Raw genomic sequence first — 21,815 nt, forward strand, 5'->3', positions numbered from 1 at the left:
AGGAAGGGGGAGGGAATGATTGGGGGAGGGAGGGAGGGGGCGGGGAATGAATGGAGGGAGGGGGGAGGAGGGGAGGGGGAGGGAATGGGGGGGGGAGGGGGGAGGGAATGGAGGGAGGGGGAGGGAATGGAGGGAGGGAGGGAATGGAGGGAGGGAGGGGGAGGGAATGAATGGAGGGGGGAGGGGGAGGGAATGAATGGAGCGAGGGAGGGGGAGGGAATGAATGGAGGGAGGGAGGTGGAGGGAATTAATGGAGGGAGGGAGGGGGAAGGAATGAATGGAGGGAGGGAGGGGTGGGAATGGAGGGGGGAGGGAATGGAGGGGAGGGAGGGGGAGGGAATGGAGGGAGGGGGGAATGGAGGGAGGGAGATGGGGAAGAGGGGGAGGGAAGGGGGAGAGGGGGGAGGGAATGGAGGGAGGGGGGGGGAAGGGAGGGAGGGAGGGAGGTAGGGGGGGAATGGAGGGGGGGGGGAATGGAGGGAGGGAGGGGGAGGGAATTAATGGGGGGGGAGGGGGAGGGAATTAATGGAGGGAGGGAGGGGAGGGAATTAATGGAGGGGGGGGAGGGAATGAATGGAGGGGGGGAGGGAATGAATGGAGGGAGGGGGAGGGAATGAATGGAGGGAGGGAGGGGGAGGGAATGAATGGAGGGAGGGAGGGGGAGGGAGGGGAGGGGGAGGGAATGGAGGGAGGGAGGGGGAAGGAATGGTGGGAGGGAGGGGGAGGGGAAGGAGGGGGAGGGAATGGAGGGAGGGAGTGGGAGGGGAATGAATGGAGGGAGGGGGAGGGAATGAATGGAGGATGGAGGGGAGGGAGGGAGGGGGAGGAATGGGGGGAGGGGAGGGAGGGAGGGGGTAGGGAATGGAGGGAGGAGGGGTAGGGAATGGAGGGAGGGTGGGGGTAGGGGATGGAGGGAGGGGGTAGGGAATGGAGGGAGGGGGTAGGGAATGGAGGGGAGGGGTAGGGAATGGAGGGAGGTAGGGAATGGAGGGAGGGGGTAGGGGAGGGAGGGAGGGGGTAAGGAATGGGGGTAGGGAATGGAGGGAGGGGGTAGGGAATGGAAGGAGGGAGAGGGCAGGGAATGGAGGGAGGGGTAGGGAATGGAGGGAGGAGTAGGGAATGGAGGGAGGGGTTGGGAATGGAGGGAGGTAGGGAATGGAGGGATGGAGAGGTAGGGAATGGAGGTAGGGGTAGGGAATGGAGGGAGGGGGAAGGGAGGGAGGGGTTGGGAATGGAGGGAGGGAGGGGGTTGGGAATGGAGGGAGGGAGGGGGTAGGGAATGGAGGGAGGGAGGGGATATGGAATGGAGGGAGTGGGTAGGGAATGGAGGGGGGAGGGAATGGAGGTGGGAGGGGGGAGGGAATGGAGGGAGGGGATAGGGAATGGAGGCAGGGAGGGAGCGGGTAGGGAATGGAGGGTGGGGAGGGAGGAGGGGGAATGGAGGGGGAGGGAATGGTGGGAGGGGGGAGGGATGGAGGGAATGAAGGGGGGAGGGAATGGGGTGGGAATGGAGGTAGTGTGGGGGGAGGGAATGGAGGGGGGAAGGGAATGGAGGGAGGGGGTAGGGAATGGAGGGAGGGGGGTAGGGAATGGAGGGAGGGTGGTGGTAGGGAATGGAGGGGGGAGGGGGTAGGGAATGGAAGGAGGGAGGGGGTAGGGAATGGAGGGAGGGGTAGGGAATGGAGGGAGGGGTAGGGAATGGAGGGTGGTGGGTAGGGAATGGAGGGAGGGAGGGGGTAGGGAATGGAGGGAGGGGGTAGGGAATGGAGGGAGGGGGTAGGGAATGGAGGGAGGGAGGGGGTAGGGAATGGAGGGAAGGAGGGGGTAGGGAATAGAGGGAGGGAGGGGTAGGGAATGGAGGGAAGGAGGGGGTAGGGAATAGAGGGAGGGAGGGGGTAGGGAATGGAGGGAGGTAGGGAATGGAGGGGGTAGGGAATGGAGGGAGGGGGTAGGAAATGGAGGGGGAGAGGGAATGGAGGGAGTGAGGGGTAGGGAATGGAGGGACGGGGTAGGGGAGGGAGGGGTAGGGGAGGGTGGGAGGGAGGGGGTAGGGGAGGGAGGGGGTAGGGAATGGAGGGAGGGGGGAGGGAATGGAGGGAGGGGGAGGGAATGGAGGGAGGGAGGGGGAGGGAATGGAGGGAGGGGTAGGGAATGGAGGGAGGGAGGGGGTAGGGAATGGAGGGACGGAGGGGGTAGTGAATGGAGGGACGGAGGGGGTAGGCAATGGTGGGAGGGGGTAGGGAATGGAGGGAGGGGATAGGGAATGGAGGGAGGGAGGGGTAGGGAATGGAGGGAGAGGGTAGGGAATGGAGGGTGGGAAGGGAACGGAGGGAGGAGGGGGGATGGAGGGGGAGGGAATGGAGGGGGGAGGGAATGGGGTGGGAATGGAGGTAGTGTGGGGGAAGGGAATGGAGGGAGGGGGTAGGGAATGGAGGGAGGGAGAGGGTCGGGAATGGAGGGAGGTGGTAGGGAATGGAGGGAGGGGGTAGGGAATGGAGGGAGGGTGGTGGTAGGGAATGGAGGGAGGGAGGGGGTAGGGAATGGAGGGAGGGTAAGGAATGGGGTAGGGAATGGAGGGAGGGGGTAGGGAATGGAAGGAGGGAGGGGCTAGGGAATGGAGTGAGGGGGTAGGGAATGGAGGGAGGGGTAGGGAATGGAGGGAGGTAGGGAATGGAGGGAGGGGGTAGGGGAGGGAGGGGGTAGGGGATGGAGGGGGTAGGGAATGGAGGGAGGGAGGGTGGTAGGGAATGGAGGGAGGTAGGGTGTAGGGAATAGAGGGAGGGAGGGGTAGGGAATGGAGGGAGGGGTATAGGGAATGGAGGGAGGGTAGGGAATGGATGGAGGGGGTAGGGAATGGAGGGGGTAGGGAATGGAGGGAGGGGGTAGGAAATGGAGGGGGGTAGGGAATGGAGGGAGTGAGGGGTAGGGAATGGAGGGACGGGGTAGGGGAGTGAGGGGTAGAGGAGGGTGGGAGGGAGGGGGTAGGGGTGGGAGGGAGGGGGTAGGGGGGGAGGGAGGGGGTAGGGGAGAGGTAGGGAATGGAGGGAGGGAGGGGTAGGGAATGGAGGGAGTGGTAGGGAATGGAGGGAGCCGGTAGGGAATGGAGGGACGGAGGGGGTAGTGAATAGAGGGACGGAGGGGGTAGGCAATGGAGGGAGGGGGTACGGAATGGAGGGAGGGAGGGGGTAGGGAGTGGAATGAGGGAGGGGGTAGGGAATGGAGGGAGGGGGTAGGGAATGAATGGAGGGAGGGAGGAGGTAGGGAAGGGTGGGAGGGGGTAGGGAAGGGTGGGAGGGGGTAGGGAATGGAGGGAGGGAGTGGGTAGGGAATGGAGGGAGGGAGGGGGTAGGGAATGGAGGGAGGGAGGGGGTAGTGAATGGAGGGAAGGGGTAGGGAATGGACGGAGGTGGTAGGGAATGGAGGGAGGGAGGGAATAGGGGAGGGAGGGAGGGAGTAGGGGAGGGAGAGGGTAGGGGAGAGAAAGGGTAGGGGAAGGAGGGAGGGAGGGGGTAGGGGAGGGAGGGAGTAGGGGAGGGAGAGGGTAGGGGAGAGAAAGGGTAGGGGAAGGAGGGAGGAAGGGGGTAGGGGAGGGAGGCGGTAGGGTAGGGAGGGGTAGGGGTGGGAGGGAGGGGGTAGGGGAGGGAGGGGGTGAGGGAGGGGGGAGGGAGTGAGGGGGTAGGGAATGGAGGGAGGGGGTAGGGAATGGAGGGCGGGGGTAGGGAATGGAGGGAGGCAGGGGGTAGGGAATGGAGAGGGAGGGGGTAGGGAATGGAGGGAGGGGGTAGGGAATGGAGGGAGGGGGTAGGGGAGGGAGGGGGTAGGGAGGGAGGGAGGGGGTAGGGAAGGGTGGGAGGGGGTAAGGAATGGAGGGAGGGGGTAGGGAATGGAGGGAGGGGGTTGGGAAGGGAGGGAGGGGGCTAGGGAATGGAGGAAGGGTGGGGTAGGGAATGGAGGAAGGGGGTAGGGTATGGATGGAGGGGAAGGGGAGGGGTGGGTGGGGGTGTGCAGGGGATGGGTGGAGGGAGTGGAAGGCGGGGGGGGAAGGGAGTGGTGGGAGCGGAGGGGTAGTGAGTGGAGGGAGGGGGAGGGGTGGGTGGGGGTGTGCAGGGGATGTGTGTAGGGAGTTGAAGGAGGGAGGGGGTAGTGAGTGGAAGAAGGGGTAGGGAGTGGAGGGAGGGGAGGATGGTTGGGGGGAGGGGGAGGAACAGGAGGGGAGGGGATAGGGATTGCAGAGGATGGGTGTAGGGAGGGGAGGTGTTAGGGAGGGGAGGGCAGGGAGGGGCTGGGGGTCGGGAGGGGAGGAGGGAGGAACAGAAGGGGAGGGGAGGGGTGTAGAGAGGGTCGGGTGGTAGGGAGTGGTGGGATGGGTGGGGGGTAGGGAGGGGAGGGGATAGGGATTGCAGGGTTGGGGTGGGGAGGGGGTAGGGAGGGGGGAGTGGAGGGGTGGCGAGGGAGAGGTGAGAGCCGAGGAGGAGGGGAGGGGGAGAGTCGATGGGGAGGGGAGGGGGGAGAGTCGATGGGGAGGGGAGGGGGGAGAGTCGATGGGGAGGGGGAGAGTCGATGGGGAGGGGGGAGAGTCGATGGGGAGGGGAGGGGGGAGAGTCGGGTGGGGGAGGGGAGGGGGGAGAGTCGAGGGGAGGGGAGGGGGGGGAGAGTTGAGGTGGAGGGGAGGGGGCGCGCTGGAGGGGAGGGAGAGAGTCGAAGGGGAGGGGAGAGTCGAGGGGGAGGGGGGTGAGTTGAGGGGGAGAGTCGAAGGGGAGGGGGAGACTCGAGGGTGGAGGGGGAGAGTCGAGGGGAGGGGGAGAGTCGAGGCGGAGGGGAGGGGGCAGAGTCGAGGGGGAGGGGAGAGTCGTGTGGAGGGGGAGGGGAGGGGAGAGTTGAGGGGGAGGGGGCAGAGTCGAAGGGGGAGAGTCGTGGGGAGGGGAGGGGGAGAGTCGTGGGGAGGGGGAGAGTCTGGGTAGAGGGGAGAGTCGAGGGGTGGGGAGGGAGGGAGGGGGAGAGTCAAGGGGAAGGTGAGGGGAGGGGGGAGAGTCGAGGTGGAGGGGGAGAGTCGAGGGGGGTGAGGGGAGGGGGGAGAGTCGTGAGGGGAGGGGGAGTGTCGAGGGGGGTGAGGGGAGGGGGGAGATAGTCGAGGGGAGGGGGGAGATAGTCGAGGGGGAGGGTTGAGAGTCGGGGGGAGAGTCGAGGGGGCGAGGTGTGTGAGATGAGGGGGAGGGGGGAGTTGAGGGGGAGGTGGTGAGGAGAGTTGGGGGCGAGATTTGAGGGGACGGGGAAGGGGAGATTTGAGGGGGAGGGGAAAGGGAGGTTTGAGCGGGTGGGGAAGGGAAGATTTGAGGGGAGGGGGATTTTTGAGGGGGATTTTTGAGGGGGAGTGGAGTGGGATTTTTGAGGGGGAGGGGTGGGGAGTGTCGAGGTGGAGGGGAGCGAGTCGAGGGGATGGGGTGGAGGAGGTGGTGGGAGAGTTGAGGGAGGGGGGAGTGTTGTGTGGAGGGGAGAGGGGCAAGTTGAGGGGGTGGGGGGAGGGGGGTGAGTTGAGGGGGATGGGAGTGGGAGCGAGTTGAGGGGAAGAGGATGGGGAAGATTGAGGGGGTAGAGAGAGGAGGGCTGAGTTGAGAGGCAGAGGAAGGGTTGAGTGTGGGTGGAGAGTTCAGGGGAGCGGGTGAGAGTTGAGGGAGAGGGGTGGCGGACAGTTGAGGGGTTAGTTGAGAGGGAGGGGGCATGGGGAGTGTTGAGGGGGATAGTTGAGAGGAAAGGAGAGAGTTGAGGGGGAGGGGGGAGAGTTGAAAGGGGCCGGGTTGAGGGAGAGGGGAATGGGGATGGCTGAGGGGGAGGGGGGTGTATTCTGGGGGAGAGGAGGGGTAGAGTTGAGGGGGAGGGAAGGGGGCAGAGTTGAGGGGGAAGGGAGAGTTGAAGGGGAGGGGGGAGTTGAAGGGGGAGAGTTCAAGGGGAGGGGGAGTTGAGGGGCAAATGAGAGTTGAAGGGAGGGGGAGGGGAGGTGGAAGGGAGAGTTGAGGTGGAGGGGAGACTTGTGGGGTAGAGGGGGAGATGGGGAAGGGGGAGAGTTGAGGGGGACGGGAGGGGGAGAGTTTGAGGGGAAGGGGAGAGTTGACGGCGAGGGAAGGGAGAGAGCAGGAGGGGAGGGGGGAGTTGAGGGGGATTGGAGGGGGGAGTTGAGGGCAGGGGAGATGAAGGGAAGGGGAGAGTTGAGGGGGAGTTGTGGGGTTGTGTTGAGGGGGAGGGGTGTGTTGAAGGGGAGGGGGGAGTGTTGAGGGGAGGGGGGAGTGTTGAGGGGAGGGGGGAAGAGTTGATGGGGAGGGGATGGGGAGAGTTGATGGCGTGGGGGTTAGGGAAGAGTTGAAGGGGAGGGGGTAGGGAAGGGGGAGAGTTGATGGGGGGAGGGAAGCGTTGAGGAGGAGGGGTGGGAGGAGAGTTGAGGGGGTAGATTTGAGGGGAAGGGGAGTGGGGGGAGTTGAGCGGAGGGGTAGAGTTGAGGTGGAGGGGAGGGTGGAGAGTTGAGGCGAGATGAAGGGGAGGGGAGTGGGCAGTGTTTGAGGGGAAGGAGAAGGGGGAGTGCCAAGGGCAGAGGGGATGGTGAGGGGCAGGGGAGGGGGTGATGAGAGGGAGAGTGTTGAGGGGTAGGAGAGACGGAGAGTTGGTGGGGAGGGGAAGGTGGAGAGTTGGCGGGGAGGGGGTGAGGGGAAAGGGAGGGGGGTGAGTTGAGGGGGAGGGGTTGAGAGTTGATGGGGAGGGGGGAAGAGTTGAGGGGTGAATTGAGAGGGAGGGGTGAGCTGAGATGAGGCGAGGGGGGAGAGTTGAGGGGTGAATTGAGAGGGAGGGGAGGGGGGTGAGCTGAGACGAGGGGAAGGAGAGAGTTCTGGGGAAGTGGAGGTAGGAGCAAGGTGAGGGAGTTAGTGGAGGGGAGGTTAGGGAGTTGAGTGTCTGAGCAGTTTCTATGTGTGAACCCGGGCACAGAATGGCCTTTTTCATTTCTATTGACCATTGCCAAGGAAGCAGAAGAAGCTTACTTTTTTACTTTACAGTTAACCAGTGATTTCATTCAGCAACTGCAGACCAAGATCAGTGAGTTACTGCAACATCTGAAAAATGGATTGTTAAAATCTGATGAAACGGACAGCAGCAGCTACACTGGTTGGGCAGGTACTGTTATCACTGCAAAGCTGAAAAATAATTACTGTGCATATCCAGAAACTACCTGAAGTTTAAAGTTTGTGTATTTTAAATTCTGATAGTTGTTTGTTTTAATATTTTATTATTTTAGGTTGTTACTTCATGATTTTAAAATGATAAAAGTTGGACGTGTTTGAACATAGAACATAGACCATACTGTGCAGAAGGAAGCCATTCGGCCCATCGAGTCTGCACCGACCCACTTAAGCCCTCACTTCCACCCTTTCCCCATAACCCAATAACCCCTCCTAACCTTTTTTGGTCACTAAGGGCAATTTATCATGGCCCATCCACCTAACCTGCATGCCTTTGGACTGTGAGAGGAAACCGGAGCACCCGGAGGAAACCCACGCAGACACGTGGAGAACGTGCAGACTCCGCACAGACAGTGACCCAGCAGGGAATCGAACCTGGGCCCTGGCGCTGTGAAGCCACAGTGCTAATCACTTGTGCTACTGTGCTGCTGATCGAAAATAATACCTTAACTTGACCTACTTGACCATTCTAAGTGGTCAAAATTGGTCTAAATAATTTATTCATACACTTTAAAGAATTCTGTGAATTTTAGATATGAAAAACAATTAGGAATTCAGGCAGAACCAAAATGCAAAATATACTAGGCAGCCAGCTTACATGCTTTTCCACCTCCTTGTTGAATTTAAGAGTTAAGAATGTCAGTTAGAAGTTAGTGCAATCTGGTCGGTTCAGTTCAGTTGGCTGGGCATCTGGTTCGTGATTCAGAGCGAGGCCAGCATCATGGGTTCAATTCCTGTACCAGCTGCGATTATTGATGAACCTTGAGATTATTGCCTTCTCAACCTTGCCTCTCATCAAGGTGTGTTGGGTGGCACATTAGCACAGTGGTTAGCTCTGCTGCCTCACAGCCCCAGGGACCCGGGTTAATTTCTGGCCTCGGTTAACTGTATGGAGTTTGCACTTTCTCCCAGTGTGCGTGGGTTTCCTCCGGATGTTTTGGTTGCTCCCACAGACCAAAGATGTACAGGTTACATGGATTGGCCATGTTAAATTGCCCATTAGTATCCAAAAGGTTAGGTGGTGTGACTGGGATACGGGGATAAGGTGGAGGCGTGGGCTTAAGTAGGATGCTCCTTCCAAGGGCTAGTGCAGACCCAATGGGCCGAATGGCCTCCTTCTGCACTGTAAATTCTATGATTCTATGATCCTCAGGTTAAACCAGTCAGCTCTCCCCCTCAAAGGGGCAAAGCAGCCTATGGTCATCTGACTTTTACCCAATGCAATCTGGTCTGGTGTTGATAACTCTTTTCATCATTTTTATTTACAATAGGTTTCAGATAACCCCTAAGCTTTTACTCCTTTTCAGCTAAAGTTAGCTGAATGACCGGGTATACTTGTCTATAGGGCGTATCACTACAAAGTTTGCTGATGACATGAAACACAAATATAGTTAACAGTGGAGAAGGATAGTGACAGACACCAGGACAGACAGACTGGTGAAATAGGCAGAGAAATTGCAGATTAAGTTTCATGCAGGGAGGCATAATGTGATACATTTTGGAAGGAAGAGAGGCAGTATAAACTAAATGGGACTATTCCCAATTAGAGTAGAGGAACAGAGACCTGGAGGTTTGCGTACTCAAATCTTAGGATAAACAAAATCAAGGGGGTTGTGATAAACCTCAAAGTAAAATCTCAATTGGAGTATTGTGTGTCTAGTTGTGGACATCACACTTTTGAAAGGGTGGCATAGCCTTGAAGAGGGTGCACTAAAAATGAGCAAGAATGGTCGCAGGGATGAGGGACTGAAATTATCACTGAAGACGTGCTGAGAACTAAAAATCAAATGAATACACTTAGAAGCTCATGAAGAATTACACCATAAAATGATCTGCTTATATAGGTAGTTTGTGCTTATAGTTTAGGTGTCATCTTGTTAATTTCCATTAAGTTCTGTGAATTAATAGGTATGAGAGTAGTGAGTGAATAAAACAAAACACCAGCTAAATTAACTCCTTCAGTATTTCTGCTTGTGTATTGAACCTAAACAGTTCTGCTGATAGCAAACAACTAATTTAGAAAACAGGAATTAAATTAGTACTGTAATCACTCAACAATCTGCACTCAAAATAATCTCTTGAAGGCTGTAAATCTAGTGCATAATCAGTTAAGTCAATGGCTATTGATTAATGTCATCACAAACCAATTCCAAGGTTATCAGAATTCTGGGTTATGCAATAAGGTCAAATCACCTGCCATTCTGCCACAAGCTTTGAGGTTTTCCAAAACCTATCTAAATAACAATGACAATCAGTTATCAACACTGGACCAAACTGCACCATCTTCCAACATGTTCCCTCAAGCCTGCCCTTCTTACCAGCGCCATTGTTCCTACTGGTATTTTTCCATATAAGCACAATCAATAATAAGAAAAAAATCACAAAGTCAACATCTCCTGTGAAATATTTACGCAAGCTGCAACTAAGTCAACAACATTTCTGTGTTCCTAAAATGAACATATTGCACCTGAAAATCAATTCTGCAAAGTTTCCACTATCGAGTTGAATTCTGCACAGCATTCTGGTGACGTGCATTGATGTCTGACTGTTTCCTGTGCATGCTACCCGAGCAGACAAGTTAATCAGCAACTAGCCTTTATTTATTTATTTCCTTTTTGTTGGGGTAGAATTTGACAGCTACTTTCATGTTGTACAAATTTCACTTTACACAGTTGAGAAGTGACAGACTTCTTGTCTGACAGTCTGACAGAAAATTGACAGTCTGAGGCCATCAATCCCTGTCAAATCCCTGTTTTAACCATTTTCTCAAATTCTATGCTCGTCTTCAGTCAGAAACATAATCAAATGCTCCTTGGGGCTATTCACACTGCCATTTGGTTAAATGTATTTTCTCTGGTGTATTTCTACGGCTAGAACCCATAATCCACAACACCATCAGGGATAAAGCAAGGACAATCAGGTGTATTATACCAGGTTACCCAAAGCTTGGGTTTTAAAAGACAGAAAGAGGAAGAAAAGGGAAAACAATCTTCTGACTACTGTACTAGCTGTTATCTGCACAGTTACCAGTGGAAGCGTCTCATGTCTGTAACAATGCGTTTCTATTACTTCAGGGATTGCTTTACTATATCTGCATCTGTATGATATTTATGGAGATCAGTCCTTTCTGCAGAAAGCTCTACAGTATGTAAATAAAAGCCTGAAATTCCTTAGTGGACGTGTAGTGACGTTCCTGTGTGGCGATGCAGGCCCTCTGGCTGTAGCTGCAGTTGTGCATCACAAGTTGCAACAAACTCATGAATCGGACGGTTATGTCAATCAGTAAGTGAAAGTAACTTTATCAAGCTACATTTGCATTTTTGTCCCTTATTCCTTCCTCTAGCCCAACCATCCCTCCTCTATCCTAACCTGCACCATCACCTTGCTGATTAATATGGATTTCCAGTTTTCCTACACTTCAAATTTAAAAACTTTATCCATGGGTTAAATTCCTTCATGGCCTTGCCACCTTGCTGATCTTCGTAACCTCTTCCAGTCCTACATCTTCCCAAACTCCTTAAACTTTGGCCTCTTGCATCTTTTCTTCCTTCACTCTGTCAGTGGCAAGCATGCCTTCAGGCATCTATTCTCTCCATATGCATCCCCATTTCCCCTTGTTATAATTAAAAGTTTTCCTTCTAACACAATTTTTTGACAAAACTTTTGACCTTTGTCACTGTACCCATATTGTCTGATTAAATATCTGAAGCGCCGGGGGACGTTTCTGTACATGAATAGTGCTATATTAATACATGACTTGTTAAATTTCCCCTCATAGAACATAGAACAGTACAGCACAGAACAGGCCCTTCGGCCCTCGATGTTGTGCCGAACAATGATCACCCCACTTAAACCCACGTAACCCGTATACCCGTAACCCAACAATCCCCCCATTAACCTTACACTACGGGCAATTTAGCATGGCCAATCCACCTAAGCCGCACATCTTTGGACCCTCACAGCGACTCGCCACATCATAGAGCAACCTTAGTTTTAAAATTCACATTCTTGGTTTCAAATCCCTCCATGACCTTGCTACTTTTTATCTCTATCACCTCCTACAGCTACTAAGATGTGTGCTGCTGGAAGTCTTATAGCTCCTATCCTTCACCATTTTGGTCAGATGTTCTAAAATCTTCCTGTGTCACTCCATGCCAAATTTAGTTTGATAAGCCTCCTGTGCGGGGTCTTGGGGCCCAGTGGTAGTATCTCTGCCACTGAGTCAGAAGCTCTGGGTTCAAGTCCCAGAATGGGACTCGATGCGTTTATTTGCAGCTAAGTAAGTTGAGTAAATCCTTCCAGCATACAACAATCGCAGACGTTAAGAGCCTGAGAGATTCTACTCAGCTATGTAGAATCATAGAATAGAATCACTACTGTGCAGAAGGAGGCCATTCAGCCCATTGGGTCTGCACCGATCCTCTGAAAGAGTACCCTACCTAAGATCAGCCCCCCACCCTCTGCTTAACCCAGTAACCCCACCTAATCTAACATTTTGGACACTAAGGGGTAATTGATCATGGCCAATCCACCTAACCTGCTCATCTTTGGACTGTGGGAGGAAACCGGAGCACCTGGAGGCAGCCCACGCAGTCACAGGGACAAAGTGCAAACTCCAGCGATGGAAAGATAATTGGAACCGCTGCCTTCGTCCATTGTTCAAACTAAAACATGCATGTAAATGTGCATGTTTCCGCAGCAACTCAGACTCCTTGTGGTTGGCTGGATGGCCTATGTGGATCAGATTGGTGTCAACAGCACGTGGCTAGATCCCTGTTCCAGCTGGTATGGATTTGGAATCTGCCTCCTTGACCTACCTGTGGTGGATGCTGTTTCAGACTAACCTTCAGGCAGAACACTCGAGAAGAAGAAACTCCCGTGCAGTGCCTTAGATATGTTACTACATTATAGACACAATACAAATACTTTTTGTTTTTCCATTGGAAGGGAAAATGTATTTTAGATGTGTCTCTTTGGAATCTTGCCTTAATTGACAGGGCAAATAGATGACTTGCTCCCAAGCATTCACCAATGTTGCTTTTATACAGCTGTCGAGGCAAGCAATGAACTTGGCCTGGCTGCCAGTGAGAATGTATCCTTGGTTATCCAACATTTGCCTCTTCTAAAATATACTTTAAAAAGACTACTCTTTAGTGGGCTGGCACTGTAAGTATATTTACTTCCTGTATTTTAAGGAAACAATACCATAGTGAAATGTTATGAAAACTACTTTTTTGGGTGGAAACCATGGTAGCCCATCACTGAACATACGTATTCTCAACTTAATATTATTAATTTGTTCTTGTATCCTCATGTACATTGAAAGCTGCTTGCACACAATGCAGCGTACACACAAAGTCGCTTTTGATGAATTAAAGGTTAGAATTTGTAAAATATCAGATTCTTATTTGTTTTTAATCCATTCACATGTTGACTGTTTAGTTACAACTATTGCATAGTTGTATATTCTATGGTTAATCTTTCGTAGCAGTGGTGCAATGTGAATGGTTCAAAGTTTTCTAATTTAATAAAAGGGTCAGAGCTGTCTTCAGTTTCTGAGAAACATCAGTTTGACATCATTATCTTTGGTCTTCTACACACTACCTGCTCGGTCATTGCACTTTTGTTCATTTGAAATTTGGATCAGTTCAGTCATTAGCACTATTAGAACATAGAACATTACAGCGCAGTACGGGCCCTTCGGCCCTCGATGTTGCGCCGACCTGTGAAACCATCTGAAGCCTATCTGACCTACACTATTCCATTTTCATCCATGTGTCTATCCAGTGACCACTTAAATGCCCTTAAAGTTGGCGAGTCTACTACTGTTGCAGGCAGGGCGTTCCATACCCCTACTACTCTCTGAGTAAAGAAACTGCCTCTGACATCTGTCCTATATCTACCACCCCTCAATTTAAAGCTATGTCCCCTCGTGTTGGTCATCACCATCCGAGGAAAAAGACTCTCACTGTCCACCCTATCTAACCCTCTGACTATTGAAGTAGTCTGAAGTACTTCTTTCCCACTCCCCCAACCGAACATTATATAATGTCCACCAATAAATAAAAACAACCCTTGTCAGTTACAGTTTACTCTTCTCTGAGAGCAGCAACGGGTTAGTTAATAAAAATAGGAAAGTTAATTATACAGATTAAACAGAAGCTCAGATTTGAGTTTGAGTGTTTGAACTGGAGCAGCGAATGAGATGTTTTAGCTGGCCACAGAACCCAGAAGGGCAAAGATCCCATTCTTAATCACTGTTCACTGGGGGGAGGACATTTTATTCCCATGTTTTCAAATTTCTCATAAGGCAGCAAGATTTATTTTCCCATTCTCAGAAAATCATACATTCTTCTGATCTGTTCTTTTGAATAATATGATGGCCCAATGAGCAGCAATTTTAAAAATAAGTGCAAAGTATGTATTTAAGAAAGGTGCCAAACTTACTGAGGTACAAGGGAAGGAGGTTTAGTTATGATTTGGGGTTTATCAAGGTCCAAAAATCGATCCTGTTTTCAAATCCAAATTTGTAAATGTTTCTGTTTTTGAAATGGATTTCTTACAGGCTTCTCCAACTACATCCATCTGTAGTGAAGCTGAATTCAAAACTGCCAGATGAGATGCTGTATGGTCGGATGGGATATCTGTATGCATTATCATTTGTTAATGACAAGTTTGGCAATGAGAAGATACCATTGCATTATATGAAACAGGTATTCTCTCTATCTCTTTGTCCTTTTCAATTTGAATGGTTATTCTGCAATATTTTAATGTTTTTCTCGAAATGCTTTCTGAAAATTAAACCCTTGGAAAACCTTTACTGTGTTGGGGTGTCCAAATTACTTTCAATGTCTGTTAATAAGTGAATATAGATCACATATTATCTGTGCTGTTCAACTTGTGACTCAGGGAGGCAAAGTCCAAAACATCAGCCCCCTGGACTCCTGGTCTTCCGACACCCCGAATATTGACACCTCTGGACTCGGGGCCATCTTCAACCCCAGCACCTTGGACATTACTTCCGCGAACCTCTGCCAGAACCCTTTCAACTTCGGACACACCCAAAACATGTGGATGTGATTCGCGGACTGTGTCCCAGCCTCCACGTCCCCTCCCAGTTCCTCCTCCTACTTATGCTTTATGTCTCCCACCATGGGTGAGGGGGCCTCCCAGACCATCAACTCCTTGTAGCCCCCGGACATCTTCCCCTCTCCTATCTCCTCCTTCGACAGTACCTAATCCCAGAGGCCGCGGCCCAGGACAGGACGGTACCGCTTACTTCACAAAATCCCGGACCTACAGGTGCCTAAAACCATTCCCCTTGGGCAACACCTATTCCTCTTCCACGTCCTCCAGTTTCGCAAATCTGTCCCCTATAAAGAAATCGCTCAATCCCTGCCTGCCACCATCCCGAAACCTCGCATCCAGCCCCCCCCCCCCCCCCCCGCTCAAACATATGGTTGTCACAGATCAGTGCCCACACCGAGGCCCTCTCCAATCTCAATTGCTGCCTCAACAGCCCCCACACCCTTAAGGCCACCACTGGGCTCACGGAGTACCTAGTCGGTGAGAACGGCGGAGGCACTGACAACACCCATAAAACCACCTCCAAACACCCCCTCCCCCAATACACATTTCTGTACCATGGTGATGTTCGCCGCCCAGTAATAGTTCATCATGCTCAGCAATGCCAGCCACACCCCTCCTTGTCCCTACTCCAGAAAAACCCTCCAGATCCGCAGGGTCTTCACTGCCCAGACAAACCCAGAGAACAGCGCATTGACCTTTTTGAAAAACGCCTCCAGGACGAAAATTGGGAGGTTCTGAAACACAAACAGAAACCTTGGCAGCACGGTCATTTCTACTGTCTGCACCCATCCCGCCAGTGACAGCATTCCACTTCTTGATGTCCCCCTTCATCTGCTCCACCAACCAAGCGAGTCAAGTTCAGCTTGTGCAGCTGCGCACAATCCCTCTCCAGTGCCAGATGCCCTAAGCGCCATTGCCAGCGGCTCTATCGCCAAAGCAAAGAGCTATGGAGAGAGTGGGCACCCCTGCCTCGTCCCCAATGCAAACCAGAATATCCCGAACTCAACTCAGTTCGTCTCGGTGCCTTGTATAGCAACCGGACCCAGACCATAAACACCTGCCCGAACCCAAACCGCTCCAGCACCTTCCACAGCTATTCCCACTCCACCTGATCAAATGCCTTCTCGACATCCATCGCCACCACCACCTCCTGCTCCTCCAAAGGCATGATAATTACATTGAGTATCCTCACATTTGCCAACAACTGCCTCCCACGAAACCCAGGATGCAATCCTCAATTCGCAAGGCCAGCATCTTTGCCAACAACTTGCCATCTACGTTAAATAACTATATCTGGCACTACGACCCACAGTGGATTCGGATCCTTGTCCTTTTTCAATATTAGGGAGATGGAAGCCTGCGATAGTGTTGGGGTAGTTCCCTCCTCACCCTAGCCTCGCTAAATGCCCTCACCAGCAGTGGCCCCAGTTCCCCCAAAATGTTTTGTAAAACTCCACCGGAAACCTGTCCAAGCCCGGGACCTTCCCTACCTGCATCGCCCCCCATGCACCCCATAACCTCCCTCAGCCTGATTGGGGCCCCCAATCCCTGCACCAACTCCTCTACCTTGGAAAATTCCAGCCCATCCAGGAACTGCCACATTCCCTCCCCCTGGCTGGAGGCTCCGACTCATATAATCTCCTATAAAACGCCTCAAACAAGCCAATCACCCCCTCTGGATCCAACACCACCCTACTCTTGTGGTCCTTTACTCTGCCAATCTCCCTGGCCGCCTCTTGTTTCCTCAGCTGGTAGGCCAGCATCCTACTCGACTTCTCACCATACTCATATACTGCCCCTCTGGCCCTCCGTAGCTGCCCCACCACCTTTTCCGTGGACACTTACCCAAACTCCATTTGGGGCCTCTTGCTTCTCCTTCAACAGCCCTGCCCCCGGGGTCTCCGAATACCTTCTGTCCACCCTCAGGATCTCATCAACCAGCCTTGCCATCTCTGCCGCTCTGCCTTTTTCCTACCTGACACACTCCAAGTCAACCATGCCCGCCAGCAATGCCTTATCAAACCTAAAAATGTCAATGTGGGAGTACACCCAGTGCACGTGGGAGAGGTATGAAAATTCCAGTACCCTCGGCCTCCCAAACCTCCATGGACCCCCCCCCCCCCCCCCCCCCCCCCATGTTCTCCATGAACCCCTTCAGCTCCTTCACCACTGCCAAAACCTTCCTCGGGCTCGACCGGTCCTAACGGCTCCATAACTGTATCAAAATCTGCCACCATGATCAACCGGTGCAAGTCCAAGTCGGGGATCATCCCCAGATCCCACCTCAAAGTGTACATCATCCCAATTTTGGGCATAAAACGTTTACCAGGACCACCGGCAACCCCATCCAGCTTTTCACTCGCCATTATCAACCTCTCTCCTCTCTCTCTCTCTCTCCCCCCCACCCCGACCCGAGCCTGCCACAATATTCCCCACCTCAAAAGCCACCCGCTTATTCACCAACATTGCCACCACGCTCCTGGTCTTCATATTCAGTCCCAAGTGAAACACCTGTCCCACCCATCCTTTCCTCAGCCTTATCTGGTCCCCTATCTTTAAGTACGTCTCCTGCAAAAATGCCACGTCCTCCTTCAGACTCCTCAGGTGTCGGCCCATTTAGCCCCCTCACGTTCCACGTGACCAGTCTGGCTGGAGGGGCTGCCCACCCCGCCGATCAGCCATATCCCTTTTTGCGCCAGATGTGCACCGTCATAGATACTTTTCCAACTGCTCCACGCCAACCACACCCTTGTCAGCAACCCCCCCACGCCTACCTCCTGACAACCCCCATTTCACTCCCATTAATTAGCCCGCCCAGCTAGCATGGTGGCCCCCGACCTAAACCTCCAATCCCTCTCCCATCCGTGACCCCCTAAAGAGCAGCAAAAGGTGCACTCACCCGCGAAGTTCCCCCATAAACAACCTGCCCTCCAAAATCCCCAAAATCAAAACAAAGGAAGCACTTCAAAGGGGAAAAAAATACAAAAAAACAAACACATGCACAAACTCTCCGATGTTCGATAGTTCAATGTCTTCACTTTACTCCCAGTCCATTTTCCAACATGTACTCCACCGCCTCTTCAGGCATGCCAAAATAATACTTATACTTCTGGAAAGTCTCCCAGAAGTGGGCCGGGTACAGTACTCCAGACTTCACCCCCTTCTTAAAAAGGACAGTCTTGACCATGTTAAACCTGGTCCTCCTCTTCGCCACTTCTTATTCATAGATTCATAGTATTTATAGTGCAGAAGGAGGCCATTCGGCCCATTGGGTCTACACCGGCCTTTGGAAAGAGCACCCTACCACACATCCATCCTATCCCAATCAACCCCCCCCCCCCACTGCTCCCAAGTCCTGGTACACCTGCAGCTCGTTCCCTTCCCAGGTGCACTTCCTCATCTGTCTCGCCCATCAGAGGATCTTCTCTTTATCTGGAAAGAGATGCAACCGCATCACCATTGCCCTCGTAGGCTTGCCCGCTTGTGTCTTCCTCGTCAGCGCCCTGTCGACTGCCAGGGACCGGTCAAAGGTCCCCTCCCTCATCAGCTCCTCCAACATTTTGGCCACGTACATACTGGTCCCCGCAGCTTCGATGCCTTCAGGCATCCCACGATTCTCAGGTTTTTTCTTCTGGAGTGATTCTCCAGATCCTCCACCTTTTCCTTCAGCCTCTTCTGGGCCTCCAGCATCAACTCCACCTCGACCACCAACGAGGCCAACTGCTCCTCTTGCTTCCCCACCGCCTCCTCCACTCCCTGGATCGCTCGGCCCTGGGACTCCAGCCTCTGCTCCACTCTCTCAATCCCCGACTCAATCAGTTCCACCACCTTGGCCAGGCCTTCCAGGGCCTCCTTCCTCTGCTAACTGGACTTTACGTTCAGAAACTCCACTAGCTGCTCCGTTGACCACTGGGCTGGCAGAACCTTCTTGCCCTCTGCCATCTTGTCCTATGGTGCACCACAAAGACTCTCCTGTTCCAGCAGGTCTTTTCTTCTCGCCCCACCTTCCACAGGCACTCCTACACTTCTTTCCATCACAAACTTCACCTTTTGGACAGGGCAAAGACCAAAAAATACCTTAATCGGGAGCCACCAAATGTGTGCCCACTCACTCCATGGCTGCCACAGGAAGTCCCTTGAGTATCTTCAAAGACAAAAGAGGTTGAGAGGCTTTGGAAACAAATTTCAGTATTGGTGACTGAAGGCATAGCTTCCAAAGATGAGGGTTTAAAATGTAAGATGCTCAAGAAGCCAGAATAAGAGGAGTGCAAACATCTTGGAGGTCATAGTGCTGGAGAGATAGGAAGAGGCAAGTCTGTGGAGGAATTTGAAAATTGAGGATGAAAATTTAAAAATCTTTCTTAACCAGGAGTCCAAGAATTCCGACAGTGCCGAAGGAAGCCATTTGGCCTATCGGGTCTGCACTTACACTCTGAAAGAGTGCCCCACCTAGGCTCACTTGCCCCACCCTATCCCCGTAACCCCTCCTAACCTGCACATCTTTGGACACTAAGGGATAATTTAACATAGCCAATCCACCCAACCTGCCCATCTTTGGACTGTGGGAGGAAATTGGAGCACCCGCGGGAAACCCACGCAGACACTGGTAAGTGCAAACTCCACACAGTCACTGAAGGCTGAATTGAACCCGTGTCAACTTGAAATACGTCCCTTTTACCCATCACTCGTGTGCTCACTGACCTATATTGATGGGTGGCACAGTGGTTAGCACTGCGGCCTCACAGCGCCAGAGATCTGGGTTCGATTCCCACCTCAGGTTACTATCTGGGTGGAGTTTGCGCATTCTTCCCGTGTCTACATGGGTTTCCTCCAAGTGCTTCAGTTTCCTCCCACCGTCCAAAGATGTGCAGGTTAGGTGTATAGACCATGATAAAATTGCCCCTAGGTGGGGTTACAGAGATAGGGTGTGGAATTGGGCCAAGGTAGGGTGCTCTTTCTGAAGGCCGGTGCAGACCTAATGGGCCAAATGGCTTCCTAAGGAATTCTATGATTCTATGAACTTGAATCATTGCCATTCATGTGGTGTATGTACACCCACAGTGCTATTAGGGAGGGAGTCTCGAGGTTTTCACCCAGTGACAGTCCAGAAACCGTGATATGGCTCCCAATTCAGAATCATGAGTCTGTCTTGGAAGGGAACTTACAGACTGCCCTTGTCCTTCTAAGTAATAGTGGTAGCAGATTTGGAAGGTACTGTCAAAGGAGCCTTGGAGAATTGCAGCAATTGGTGGCTCACACTGCTGCCACTGTACACCAGTGCAGAAGAGAGTGAATGTTTGAGATAGTGGATGGAGTGCTGATCAAGCAGGCTTCTTTGCCCTACACAATGTTGGACTTCTCATGTGCTGTTGGAGCTGCACTCATCCTGGCTGGTGGAGAGTATTCCATCACATTCCTGGCTTGTGTCTAAGGTGGTGGACAGGCTTTGGGGAGTCCGAAGATGAAATATTCACTTCAGAATTCTCAGCCTCTGGCCTGCTCACATAGCCATCGTATTTATATGACTGGTCCAGTTCAGTTTCTGGTTAACCATGACTCCCAGATTGTTGATGTGGGTGCCCCAGCAATAATAATGCTATTGAGTGCCATGGCAGGTGCCTTCTTGCTGGAGTACATAATTGCCTGGCAATATGACGCAAATTATACTTGCCACTTATCAGTCCATGACTGAGTGTGGACTGATGGGGCGGTCATTGGCTAAATTGGATTTGTCTGGCTTTTTGTAGACAGGCTATATTTAGACAATTTTCCACAATGTTGCCTGTTTTGTCGCTGGCCAGGAACAGCTTGGTTAGAGGAATGGCTATTTTTGGAACACGAGTTTTCAGTACTTCTGCCAGGATGTTGTCAGGGCCTTTGTTGTACCCAGTGCCTTCAACCATTTCATAATATGGCATGAAGTGAATCGAATTGGCTGTCGAGTGCCACCTGTAACACTGGAGACCTCAGGAGGCGGCCTAGATGGATCAACCTGCTGAATGTCTTTTCTTTTGCACTGACATCCTAGGCTCCACCATCATTGAGAATGAAGATGTCTGAGGAGCAGCCTCCTGTGGTTAGTTTATTTGCATTCACAACTGGATGATGCAAAACTGCAGAGCTTTGATCTGATCTGCTAGTTGTGGGATCACTTAGATCTGCCTATTGCATCCTGCAGTGCTTGTGCAGGTTAACATCTCATTTTTAGGTATGCCTGCTGTTGTTCCTGGCATGTGCTTGTAGCCACCACTTTGAACCAACTTAGGTCCCTTGGTTTTATGGTAATGGTCGAATGAGGGATATGCCAGGCTATTAGGTTACAGATTCTAGTTGAGTGCAATTCTACTGCTGCTCATAGTCTATGGCTTTGGCATCATGGATGCTCAATTTTGAATTGTTCGGTCTGATCAGTAACTATTCCATTTAGCACAGTGGAAGTGCCACACAAATTGATAAAGCATTTCCTCAGTATGAAGATGGGACTTTACCTTTGCTCTCACCACCTTGACAGATGGATCTGCGCCAGGTAGATTGGTGAGGACGAGGTAAAGTGGGTTTTCCTCTCCTTTGTTTGGTTCTCCCAACCCCTGCCCAGCCTGGCAGATACGTTCTTCACAACTCCACCTATGCACACCGTCATGGTGTTACCAAACCACTCTTGGTAATGTAGTCATTTACGGCAGAGAGAAGGCCATTTAACCATTGAGTCTGCGGTACAATTCAACCAATTCCACTCTTCCCCTGGATCGCTCTCATCCTGCAGATTTATTATCTTCAAGCCCCCATCCAATTTCCTTTGGAAATCATTGATTGTTTCCACTTCCACCACTATTGTAGTGAGCGGATTCCAGGTTATTCATTGGTAATAAAGTTCTCCCTCATGTTCCCCCTGCATCTCTTGCCCCAAATATTTGACCTGTACATTCCCTAGCCCTTGTACTATTCAACTAATGGGGACAGTTTACCCCTGTCTATCTTATCCAAACCTGTCATAATCTTGTACACTTCTATCAAATCTCCCCAAAAACAACCCATTTTTTCCAACCTAACTTGAACTAAACTCTCTTCTCTCTGCCCCCTCCCCCAAATCCTGTAGCCATTCTGGCAAATCTCTTCTACACCTTCTCAAGGACCCATGCTTCCTTCCTATAGTGTGGTGACCAAAACAGGATGTAGTACTCCAGCTGTGGCCTAACCATAGCTTTCCAACAGCTCAGGATAACTTCCCATTATACTCAATGTTTCTATTTATGAAGCCCAAGATCCCCTGGGCTCTACCAATATGTCCTGCCACCTTCAGGCTCGATACGCATGCGACGTCAGGTTGCTCCATTCCAATACACTCTTTATGATGTACCATTGAGTCTCTGTTACTTCTCGCTATCCCTTTTGGACGTTGATGTCTATTATCCAGAGTACATTCTATACCTTGCTACCTTCAGACATCCTTCCAAGTTTTGTTCAACATGAGGGATGAGGAATGCTAATTATCAGCTAAGGGAG

At 52.2% G+C, this 21,815-nt stretch overlaps 1 protein-coding gene across 1 annotated transcript in view; it reads left to right on the forward strand.

The window, feature by feature from the left end:
- The window catches only part of lancl1 (LanC antibiotic synthetase component C-like 1 (bacterial)), a 53,205-nt gene that overhangs the window by 303 nt on the left and 31,087 nt on the right, over positions 1-21,815 (forward strand). Inside the window, exons 2-4 of the mRNA XM_038786433.1 lie at positions 7,041-7,158; positions 10,298-10,505; positions 13,789-13,936. Of these exons, the coding sequence (XP_038642361.1) occupies positions 7,041-7,158; positions 10,298-10,505; positions 13,789-13,936 (474 nt within the window). The remainder of the gene's footprint in view (positions 1-7,040; positions 7,159-10,297; positions 10,506-13,788; positions 13,937-21,815) is intronic.

The sequence above is a fragment of the Scyliorhinus canicula genome, chromosome 2 (genome assembly GCF_902713615.1).
Source record: "Scyliorhinus canicula chromosome 2, sScyCan1.1, whole genome shotgun sequence".
Lineage (NCBI taxonomy): Eukaryota > Metazoa > Chordata > Chondrichthyes > Carcharhiniformes > Scyliorhinidae > Scyliorhinus > Scyliorhinus canicula.